The sequence below is a fragment of the Scylla paramamosain genome, chromosome 43, assembly GCF_035594125.1.
Source record: "Scylla paramamosain isolate STU-SP2022 chromosome 43, ASM3559412v1, whole genome shotgun sequence".
Taxonomy (NCBI): Eukaryota; Metazoa; Arthropoda; class Malacostraca; order Decapoda; family Portunidae; genus Scylla; species Scylla paramamosain.
The window spans coordinates 9,474,826-9,487,283 of record NC_087193.1 but is presented as its reverse complement, the minus strand read 5'-3'; the positions used below and the strand labels follow the sequence as shown (position 1 = coordinate 9,487,283).

Sequence of the window (12,458 nt, the reverse complement as noted above, 5' to 3'; positions counted from 1 at the left end):
GAAATTTCCAAACGCTTCCTGAAAATTAAACTTAACGTAACCTAACCTTACCTCACCTAACCAAACTTGGCCTGGCATAACTTTGCTTAAACTCATCTAACCCTACCTTATCTGACCTAACTTATCCTATTCTTACACTATCTAATCTAACTCAACCTAACCTGACCAAATAACCTTACCTAACCTTACCTCATTTAACTTAACGTATCCTACCCTAATCTTACCTTACTTAACCTAACCCAACCTAACCTGACAGAATAATCTTACCTAACCTTCCTTACTTAACCTAACCTACCCTAGTCATACCTTACCAAAATCTTACTTAACCTACCCCAACCAAACCTGACCAAATAATCTTATCTAACCTTACCATATCTAATATAACGGATCCTGCCTTAATCTTACCTAACGTGATCTTACTTAACCTAACCTAACCTGACCAACCTCAATAACAAAAGAATAAATTATCTTGAAATTTTCGAGAGAGAGAGAGAGAGAGAGAGAGAGAGAGAGAGAGAGAGAGAGAGAGAGAGAGAGAGAGAGAGAGAGAGAGAGAGAGAGAGAGAGAGAGAGAGAGAGAGAGAGAGAGAGAGAGAGAGAGAGAGAGAGAGAGAGAGAGAGAGAGAGAGAGAGAGAGAGAGAGAGAGAGAGAGAGAGAGAGAGAGAGAGAGAGAGAGAGAGAGAGAGAGAGAGAGAGAGAGAGAGAGAGAGAGAGAGAGAGAGAACAGAGGACAATGTAAGGCTTTGATAACGTCTGCGATGGTCAAGGATGAAAACCAAAATGAGAACAAGGTGCTGAGAAAAAGAGAAAAGAAAAACACAGAGCGAAAAAAATGAAAACAAAAGATAAATAGAGGAGATGTGAAGAAAGACAAAGGCGAGGAGACGAGAAAGAACAAGAGACAAAGAAGGAAGAGAAAACTGGTCACAACACAATCAGAATGAAGAGAGAGAATGAGGGAGAGGCCAATAACAGAGAAGGAAAGGAAGGGATGATGGAAGAGAGGGTTAGTGGGAGGAAGGGAGTAAGGGAAGAAGGGAGGAAGGGAAGGGAGGAAAGGATGGATGGGAAGAGGAGGAAGGGAATGAAGAATGACGAGAGATAATGTGGTAGTAAGAGAGAGAGAGAGAGAGAGAGAGAGAGAGAGAGAGAGAGAGAGAGAGAGAGAGAGAGAGAGAGAGAGAGAGAGAGAGAGAGAGAGAGAGAGAGAGAGAGAGAGAGAGAGAGAGAGAGAGAGAGAGATTAACAAATAAATAAAAAGACAGACAAACAACTGGATAAGGAATCGAATCTAAATACAACCAACAACTACAATTCTACTACCACCCCTCCTCCTCCACCTCTCCTCCTCCTCCTCTCTCCTCCTCCTCCCAGCAGCATCTCGCAGGGACATGACCCAAGCCGCAGTTCATTAGAGTTTATGATCCTCTCTGTGGTTCTTCCTCTCAGTGTAATCAGGCAAGGAGGTGCTCGGCTGGACGTGAGGCTCAACCCAACCTGGCGGGCCCGTAATGAAGCTGGTTGTAAGGTGCTTTTTCACCCCAGAGAGAGAGAGAGAGAGAGAGAGAGAGAGAGAGAGAGAGAGAGAGAGAGAGAGAGAGAGAGAGAGAGAGAGAGAGAGAGAGAGAGAGAGAGAGAGGAATGTGTGTGCGTGTGTGTGGTGTGATGTGTGCGCCAATTAAGAGTGCACAGGTGTCAAAATAATCCTTTACTTCTCATCTTGATAGCGACAAGAACAGCAGCAGCAGCAGCAGCGGCGGCGGCCAGCAGGTGTGGGAGAAAAAAAGATGGGGAAAAAAGAGAGAAAAATCTTCACTAACAACCAGGACTGGGTTTTGAAAGGAGAGAGAGAATAGGAAGAGAGAAAAAAAATAAACTGCAGTACATGTTTTTGTTGTGGAAAAAGAGAACTCGTTTATCTTGTCCAAGTCCTCCACCACGACGTTTGCACATTTTTCCTCCACTACAGTCTCCTCCACTCCCCCATTCACCTCCCCACTACCTTCACCACCACCATCGCCATCCCCACCACCTCTCTTCAACAGTTACTTATCCTCCCCTTCTCTTTTACCATTCCTCGTCTTATTCTTCTCTATGTTCATTCTTTCTCGTATCCACCTCTTTCTATTCCCATATTCATTGTTATTCTTGGATCCTTCCCCCTTCTCCTCCTCCTCCTCCTCCTCCTCCTCCTCCTCCTCCTCCTCTTCAGGCTCGTCTTCCTTCATGCCTTTCTCCTCTTCGAACGTACATTATCAACCTTACTCTTTATACCCTTCTTCCTCCTCCTCCTCCTCCTCCTCCTCCTCCTCCTCCTCCTCCTCCTCCTTCTCTTCCTTCCCGCCACCTCTGCTACAACCATCACTACCATCCTCCTCCTCTTCCTCCTCCTCCTGCTCCTCCACTACTACCACTTGCTACTCCTCCTCCTCCTCCACCTTCTTTTCTTACTTGTCTCAGCAAGCTCACAAACTCCTTTACTCCTTCACAGTCTCAATTTTTTTCCTTTTCAAGCGTTGACATATCGCTAGTAGTAGTAGTAGTAGTAGTAGTAGTAGTAGTAGTAGTAGTAGTAGTAGTAGTAGTAGTAGTAGTAGTAGAACAACAACTAATGACACAGTACTAGCAGCAGCAATGGCAGTGGCGGTGGTGGTTGTGGCAATGATGGTGGTGGTGGTGGTGGTGGTGGTGGTGGTGATGGTGGTGGTGGCGGTGGCGGTGGTGTGAGTAGCGCACCACCAGTAGCTAGGTAGTGCAGGGGCCCCGCGTGGCTCTGCACTCTTTAGGGGGCGTACACATTAGATTCAATTTAGATAAGAGGGAGGCATGACGCGTCCTGTGGTGAGGCGAGGCGAGGAACGGCCCATTGTGAGGGTTATCGTCTCCTCGGCCCGGGGGAGGAGGAGCAGTGGGGGAAAAAGGACTGAATAAAGAACGGCGCGTCTAGTGATTTCAATGCTTGCCTAAGTGGTGATCTTGGTGACGACCCGTGACGCTTGGCTGACTTCAGTTACTCCTCTCTCTCTCTCTCTCTCTCTCTCTCTCTCTCTCTCTCTCTCTCTCTCTCTCTCTCTCTCTCTCTCTCTCTCTCTCTCTCTCTCTCTCTCTCTTACGTGGTACTTTGCAGGTTGAGACACGACGCAATTCTTTTCTTACATTCATATTCGTCTTTTTTTTTCGCAGTTGTGAGATCTCGGTGTTATTTTAAGATATGTAAATCAAGTGTTTCTTAAGTTACGACGGCACTTTTGTATTCAAAATTATGTAAATTTGTTGTTCTTTCAAGCTAAGTTACTTTACGAGCTTTACTTTTTTTTTCAACGTTAACATTTTCCTGTTCCTTTTTTTTTTTACATTTATATAGGATTCAAGTTTCCTTCAGTCTATAATAACTGGTTAGTCTTGTAAGTCTCTGAAGTGTTACTGTTATTAAGAGACTCATAAATTCACTCTTCTATTAAACCACAAGCTTCATTGTTCGCTTAATTTATAAGACAACAGTTTTTTTTTTTTCTGCTCACAATATCCCTTGGCCTCAGTGTGCAGCGAGGCACCACTCCGGTGTTCCTCCGAGACGCGAGGCTTTACTATTTTCTTCACACATGGTCAATACTACGCCATTATTCTGAGGCCAAAAGGCTCCTGCAGTTGATGTACGACATAACACTTCACTTTGAGGCGTGAGACCCGCTGGTTCCCGAGGCCACAAACACCTCGCAATTCCCAGCAACAATAACAAAAGAAACAGAGATCGCTCCGGTGCTTTCATCCTTCCAGCGACAGATCACTGGAATTTCTGGAAGATGAGGACTATGATAGCAGTTGCAAAGGAAAAGGAGAGAAGAAAACTAAACATAAATATATATATATATAAAAAAAGAGGACGAGAGGTGGAGTTCAGTTACTTCAAGCAAGCGTGGCGAAGTGGAGGCGCCAACAAACCAGCAGTGCGGACGCTAAATGTCTGTAATCATGGGACGCCAGATAAATGGCGACGCGTGCTGGAGGAAGCCTTATCGCCGCTCCATCTCGCCCAGGAACCACCAGCCGGCTACCGTGTGGACCCAGACGCCCGCGGCCTCCCTCCCTCCTGCCACCTCACCCCTCCCCCTCCCTCCCTCCCTCCTTCCCTCTACTCCAGCCCCCATCTTGTCTTCCTTCCTCTCTCCTTCCTTCCTTCCCTCCATGCCTCCAATCTCTTCTCCGCCCTTCCCTCTACTCCTCCAGCTCCATCTTGTCTTCCTTCCTCTTTCCTTTCCTTCCTTCCCACCATGCCTCCAATCTCTTCTCTCTTCTTCCCTCCCTCCTTCCCTTTACTCCTCCAGTGCCATCTTGTCTCTTTCTCCTCTCCCTCCTTCCTTCCTTCCCTCCATACCTCCAGCCTCTTCTCTCTTCTTCCTTCCCTCCCTTCTTCCCTCTACTCCTCCAACTTCATCTTGTATTCCTTTCTCTCTCTCCCTCCTTCCTTTCTTCCATCCCTCTCTATATATCTTCAATCTCTTCTCTCCTCTTCCTTCCTCCATCTTTTCTTCCCTCTACGCTTCCACTGGCCTTCCTCTCTTCCTCTCCTCTTCCATCTAATCATGGCATTTATTCTTCATTCACTCTTCTTTCATTCCATCCTTTCCTTCCTTTCTTCCCTTCGCTTCATATCTAATTCCCTTTTTCCTTCCTACTTTCTCTATTCTCGTTTTCTTTTCTTTTTCAGAGTCATATCTTTCTAATTACTTGATGGCCATTTTTTTCTCCCTCGATATTTTTATCTCTCCTCGTTCTCTGCGTTTCTCTCTTTCCTCCTAATATTCTTTTTGTTGCTCCAGTGTTCCCTATCTTTCTTTTGTTGTTCTCCTCTTCCAGTTACTGACCTCCCTCCTCTCATTCTTCTATGCCAATGTTTATCCTTCTGTTTCCTTTCATTCTTCTTTTCCTACAAGATGTGTTTCGTTTTTTACCTTCCTCTCCCTGACCCATTTTCTTCACTTTATTTCTCTCTCAGTTCTCTTTTCCTTATCTTCCTTTCTTCGTCCTATCTTCCTTATCTCTGTTTTTATCCAAAGCCCCCAGCTATCTCTTCCTATTCTTTTTTTCATCCTCTTTTCCTCTCCTTCCCCATCTTCCTCATTTTATTTTCATCTAAATAATCCACCTTTATTCTTTCTTCTCCTTCATTTCTTTTCCCATTCCTTTTATCGCTCGTGTCCTCCTTTCCTCCTTTACTTAATCTTTCTTTATTATTTTTTTCATCTTCCATTTCTTCTTCCACTCCTTTCCTCTCCTGTGTTCTCCTTTCCCTACTTTACTTAACCCTTCTCACGTCGTTCCAGTCAGCGGCCCTACTCACCACCTCTTTATCTAGTTATGGATGTTTGATGGTTTACGCAGCATTGTAAATTCCAATTACAAACCACCTCATCATATCTACAAATCTGACCACTGATGTTGTGTGCTTATCTAAACGCTGTGTTCGCGGTCAATAAAACTTATCTACCTCTCTATCTAACTGCCTGTCTCTGTTTATTCATTCAGATTACTTCATTTCCCAGTCCACATACATACATACATACAGACATACACACACGTCGTTCTTACAGCGATAAATGGTGCAATGAATACCCAATAGAATGAATAATACAATAAATGACAAAACAAACAAGGTAATATTATTCATTTAGTCTCACGTTAACTTCACGCCAACTTCTGTATCAGCTTTTTTCTTCTTTTTTTTCTACTTTCTAAAGGCTAATTGGGGCGTCACCATTAGCGCCTTCGTCACTATTCCCCGCACGAGTTTGTCTCCCTCTGGTACGGCAAGGTACTGTGGTGACGCAAAGAGAGAGAGAGAGAGAGAGAGAGAGAGAGAGAGAGAGAGAGAGAGAGAGAGAGAGAGAGAGAGAGAGAGAGAGAGAGAGAGAGAGAGAGAGAGAGAGAGAGAGAGAGAGAGAGAGAGAGAAGAATGTACCAAAAAAACACCATAAAAAAACACTAAAACAGAAAACAATAAGTAAAAAACTCAAGAAAATACCAGAAAACGAAAAGTAATAAGAAAAAAAGGAAAAGAAACATGAATAACAAAGAGAAAAAATCAACTGAAAACAAAAACACAACAAAAAATGCCTCGAAAAATCTCACAACAACAGAAAACGGAAACCAGTAAAAAGAAGAACGCTAATAAAACAAAAAAGAAAAGAAAGAAAGAAAAAACGCAGGCAAGACAAATACACCAGAAAACGAAAACTAATATAAAAACAACACAAACCAAAAAAAAAACCCACAAAAAAACAAAGCATAGAAAAGACAGACAAAAAAAAAGAAAACAACAACAAGAAACGAACAAACACACACACACACACACACACACACACACACACACACACACACACACACACACACACACACACACACGCACAACTATCCCCACACACCCTCACAAAAAAAAAAAAAAAAAAACAGAAAACTCCTCCAAAAACACAATTAATAATAAAACAAGAAGAAAACAAACTATATAGCAAGTCTGAGGCCCACTGTACCCAACTTTCAGGTCCATCTTTACAACCCATTAGGAGAGGTCCACAAGGTGACAAAAACACGGCTTCTCACACCCTCAGGTAATTTTCAGCAGGGAGGAGCGACCACAGGTGAGCCGAGAGTCTACCTGGAAGAGTCTGGCTAATTCGTGTGGGGAGGGATGAGAGAGAGAGAGAGAGAGAGAGAGAGAGAGAGAGAGAGAGAGAGAGAGAGAGAGAGAGAGAGAGAGAGAGAGAGAGAGAGAGAGAGAGAGAGAGATTTAAGGCTTCAAACTTTTCTCCCTATTATCTCTCTCTCTCTCTCTCTCTCTCTCTCTCTCTCTCTCTCTCTCTCTCTCTCTCTCTCTCTCTCTGCTATTGCTAGTTTCGTTTTTCATCAAATTTCTTGCTTTTGTGTCTATTTCCTCATTATTTATCTTTTATATCTTCTCTTATCATTCTCTCTTTAATCTTGTGTCACCGAGAGAGAGAGAGAGAGAGAGAGAGAGAGAGAGAGAGAGAGAGAGAGAGAGAGAGAGAGAGAGAGAGAGAGAGAGAGAGAGAGAGAGAGAGAGAGAGAGAGAGAGAGATGGAATGGAGAGGTAAGGCAAAATGGTAATGCGTGGACGCCGGTGGAGGGAAGGAAAGGATGTATGGAGGGAAAATGGTAATGATTGCGTGGTTGGAGGAGAGAGGAGAGGAGAGGAGAGGAGAGGAGAGGAGGCGAGACGGGACGAAGCGAGAGGAGAGAAGACGGAAAAGGAGAGGAATGGAGAAGGGGAGAAGAGACAAGAGGAAAGGAGAGGAGAGGATAACACAGGACGGGATATGATAATGGAGAACTGAGAGGAGGGAAACAGATAATATAGAAGACTAGGAAAGGATAGTGAACAGGAAATAAGGGAAGCAAAGGAGAGATGAGATAACGGGACAAAGGAAAAGAGGAAAGAAAACGGGATGAGAAGCAATATAATGAAAGGAAAGAGGAGGAAGAAAGAGATAAGAAGAGAAAAAACGATAAAAGATAATAGATAAAAGATAATAGATAAAAGAGAGGAGAGAAAAGAAAGAACGTGGTATAGGAAGATAGAAAAGCGAAGGAAAAGACATAAGAAATAAGATAAAATATGTAAGGAAATGAGAGAAAGGAGGTGGGAGAAAATAATCGTGTTCAGACGCTGACAAGGACACACACACACACACACACACACACACACACACACACACACACACACACACAATGACAACAAAATATACGTTACCCTCCCATTTATTTATAATTTGAGCACGTTAGTTTATAAAGCATTCGAGCCACAACCAACAACCAACAACAACAACAACAACAACACGTGTCACGGCTAGATCACATACATGCTATCATCCACACTCGCCACAGCTGATGGGCGCCCAAGAGGATGGAACATGATAGTCACATCCTGTCCACAATCTCTTACAAAACAGAGGAAATCATGGCAGTAGATAAACAAACTCACTCTGAACTTCAGTAACCTTGCCTGAGCACTTTAGAATATTAAGTGTCCTCCCTTCAATCCTCCCCTCTGATCTGCTAAGAGTCTATCGCCCATTAAGTAAGGAGATTGACAGATTAGTGGTCGTCCTCCCACACTGAGACTTGCAGAAAGACACGATGTCCTCTGACCTGCTAAGAATCTATCACCTCTCGAGTTTCGTAGTGAGATTTGTCAGATTACTGGTCGGCCTTCACCACTGAGGCTGCTGTAGACAACTGACATAAAGAGGAAACAGAGAGGGAGAGAAAAAATAAGTGGTTGATTTTGTTTTTTATGCTACAAAAATAAACTGAAACACACACACACACACACACACACACACAGAGAGAGAGAGAGAGAGAGAGAGAGAGAGAGAGAGAGAGAGAGAGAGAGAGAGAGAGAGAGAGAGAGAGAGAGAGAGAGAGAGAGAGAGAGAGAGAGAGAAGGTAGTTTATTTAATTTTCTAGGCTAAAATAATTAACAGACTATAGTACGTATATTACGAAAAAAAAAAAATCTTCAGGCAGAGAAAGGATTAAGAAAATTAGAGGTAAATAAAAGAAACAGTGGAGGTTATCGTGGTATGTTGCGCATCACGGCTACACCACATCGTAAGCATAAACTGCAATGAAAACGCATTTACAGTACCACATGTGTATTTCGTAACTTCCGTATGACTCATATAAGGAAAAAAAGCAAACATTTAAGACTTATATACAACAGCGCCACCTACATCAAGGCAAACTAAAAGGAGAAATGAATAGGTGACGTCAAGAGGAAAGACAATGGGTGTGATAAGATTGCTTGGGGAGAAACGGCACAAGAAATAACAGAGTGAGGGCGGTGGTTGGTAGGGGATGAAAATAAGGCAAAGAGAGAGAAAGCTTCTGGTAAGTAATTGCATTTCACTAAGAGGAAGTAGGTCAGTGCGTGTGTGTGTGTGTGTGTGTGTGTGTGTGTGTGTGTGTGTGTGTGTGTGTGTGTGTGTGTGTGTGTGTTTCATTGTCATTAATACATCGCTCTCCTATATTTTTCAAGAGAATTTTTCGTTTTTATATATATTTTTTTTCTCTTGGCCGCCATACCCTGGATTCAAATGAGAGATAAACTGTTGGGTAAAAACTCATTGGAAAGCGCTAAAAGTAATAAAAAACATTGAAAAAAACAAATATTTCCAGTAAAAAAAAATGCCTGTATAAAAACTCTGAATAAGAAGGAGAGACGGAGAAAAGTAAGAAAGAAAGAGAAAGAAAAGGCTTATGAAAGAAAAGAATAAAAGAGAGAAACAAAAACTTCCAGAGAGAGAGAGAGAGAGAGAGAGAGAGAGAGAGAGAGAGAGAGAGAGAGAGAGAGAGAGAGAGAGAGAGAGAGAGAGAACACATAACAAATAGAACTCCACACTAAGACAGATAATTTAAGATCAGGAAAAGGACGAAAGAACTGGAGGAGGGAAGGAGGTTGGGAGGGAGGGACGGAGGGAAGGAGAGGAAGGGCATGGAGGGAGAGGAGGGAAGGGAGAGAAACCGTTCCTCTCCTCTCCATGACATCCCATCCCCCTTCCTCCGGCTAAGATCGAAGCATCCTTCACGGTTCTCAGAATGGACTGATCTTAATGCTTGGGACACAAGAGAAAGATGATATTATTTTCTGGACTGTAATGGAAAGACCTGAGCGATGCTATGTGACACTGAGCGCAAAGCAATGGGAAATTTAGTTATTTTACTCATATATATTTCTAGAGTTTCCTTGCGAGATAATAGTAGTTGTAGTTGTAGTAGTAGTAGTGGTGGTGGTGGTGGTGGTGGTGGTGGTGGTTGTATTAGTAGTAGTAGTAGTAGTAGTAGTAGTAGTAGTAGTAGTAGTAGTAGTAGTAGTAGTAGTAGTAGTAGTAGTAGTAGTAGTAGTAGTAGTAGTAGAAGTAGTAAAGCGTAAAAGTAATAGTAGTAAAAGTATAAATCCTATTCATTTAAAAACTTCTACACACACACACACACACACACACACACACACACACACACACGTTGTCCGTATAACATTGCATGCGTGTTGTAGAATGTAGTGAAAAATGTAAAATGTAAGAGGGAGGAGGAGGAGGAGGAGGAGGAGGAGGAGGAGGAGGAGGAGGAGGAGGGAGATAGAAAGAGAAAAAAAACACAAAATACATGAAAACTGCAAAAAAGGACCCAAAAGATGCAAGACAAGAGCGGATATACAACCACAAAATATAAAGTTTTCTTGATTTCCTTCCCCATCTTCCTTTCCTCCACCACCACCACCACCACCACGACCACTACCACCACTACCACCGCCACCAGCACATAAGACACACACAGCCAATCACGTTGCTCGCCACAGGTGCAGGGCAAGGCATGGTCACCTGTGCACCTGTCGTTGTTAGGGGCAGGTTGTACCCCGCCAGGTAAGGGTACTGTAGGGTACACGCGCCACCACCACCATCGCCACTATCACCACTTCTCTCTTCGCTATCATCACTATCACCACTCGCTTCACTATTATCACCTCTCTTACTCCTGTCACTATCACCATCACCACTCCTCCCTTCACATCATCATGACTCCTTCTGCCTTCACTATCACTATTATTATTTGCATCACTGTTATCACTATTTCTACTCCCTTCATTCCCACCATTAGCATTATTGTCACTACTTCTTTCACTATTACCTCCACTAACGGACCTTCATCCTTCATCATCACCATCATCACCAGTTTTTCGCCCCTCACTATCACCACCACCACCATCACCACTACCAGTCACCACCATCATAAATCGTAGTCACCATCAACACTTCTATTCCCCTTCACCTTTCATCACTACAGCAACCAACCCACACCACCACAATCCTACCAACTACAACCATCACCACCATCACCATTATCAACACCAAAATTACCATCTCCACCTACCATCACTATCACAACCACCACCACCACCACCACCACCACCACCACTACTACTACTACTCCAGGCATCACCATCACCACCAACATCAACAACTTTCCCAGTCAGAATAACAATGAAATTCTGAAGATGTGTTACAAACCCTCCTCCTCCTCCTCCTCTTCTTCTTCTTCTTCCTCCTCCTCCTCCTCCTCCTCTTACTTCTACAGGCTATTGCAGACTTGAGAGGGGGCAGGGATAGGCAGGTCATCACGCAGGGGTGGGGGAGGTGCAGGCCGGCCTTCCCCCCTGCTAATATGGCCAAGCTCCTAACTATGGCTAATTGTCCAGGAAATTCCTATATAAGGCCAAAGCGTCTCATGTAATGCCGGGGAGTCGCTAGCCACGGCTTCACCTTGCGCCACCTGTCTCTTGCCGCCGCCGCCACAACCTCGATTTTACCACCACCCACCGGGCCCCCTTCGCCCCGTGGCCTCACCTGCCACAGGACACCGCCAATGCATTACTGTTAAATTTACGCAGGGGATTCCTTCCTTATGCCTTCTTTTACGTATACAGTGTGGAAGGAGAAAGTCGGGTCCCGGATAAACCTTAAGGAGGATGAAAAATACGCGCTGGCAACCCCGAGCTCCAGGCGCCTAGGAGACTGGCCCGCTGAGGGATGTTGCCGTCCCCTGCACAGCCCACATCGACCCCATCCAGACTAGCCCCTGCAGGATACCACGGCCCTCCGCCACTCCACGATGAATGAGGGAGTGAGAGGGACACTCGGCCAGAGGGACAGCGGGGAGTGAAGGAGCACACGGGCATCAGGAGTGGGAGGAAGGAGGCGAGGAAGGACTGGAGTGGCGCGTGCTGGCATCCTTCGCGGCGCCAGAGTGACGCGGCGAGGTAGACACCTGTGTTCTGCTCATTTGCAAGTGATACGGCCGCTGCGAGATTGTTACTCACCACTTTTTAGACAGGTTCCATGGAGGCGTCCGTGCGTGCGTTAGCTTTGCCTCCTCACTCGCGTCCTGCAACATGAGTCCAAATGAGTATCGGGAGGCGCAGCGGCACAGGCGAGATACCCAGAGACTTGACCCACGTAACGCCCCGCTCACAGGTCTCCCCAAAAACACTACCTTTGGCCTTGGGCAATTCGGTGGACAATTACTTGAGGGGAGGGGGAGGAGGAGGAGCAGGAGGAGGAGGAGGAAGATTCGATACGAGGGATTTCTAAGTATAAGGTTACAAAAATGTGTAGTTTATGGCACAGGAGTCCTATCAGGGAAGGGTTACAGGGAGGAAGGAGAAGGAAGGCAGGGAGGGCAAGCTTCCATTCCCGTAGCAGTGTTGCATAAGTGTGTTGCAGCATAAAGGTTACTGGCTATGAGAGCACCAACACCCCCAGCGATAGAAAGAGTCACACCTGTCATGGGCGACCTTTCTTCCAGCAGCATTCACACCTTTCACTCTCTCTCTCTCTCTCTCTCTCTCTCTCTCTCTCTCTCTCTCTCTCTCTCTCTCTCTCTCTCTTTC

General features: G+C 44.7%; 1 protein-coding gene across 1 annotated transcript in view; it reads right to left on the bottom strand.

Annotated features, from left to right (window-relative positions):
- LOC135093567 (HMG box-containing protein 1-like) overlaps positions 1–11,977 on the bottom strand; it is a 96,624-nt gene extending 84,647 nt beyond the window's left edge. The window contains exon 1 of the mRNA XM_063992934.1: positions 11,892–11,977. Within this exon, the coding sequence (XP_063849004.1) occupies positions 11,892–11,962 (71 nt within the window). The 5' untranslated portion in view covers positions 11,963–11,977. The remainder of the gene's footprint in view (positions 1–11,891) is intronic.
- Positions 11,978–12,458: the final 481 nt, after the last annotated feature.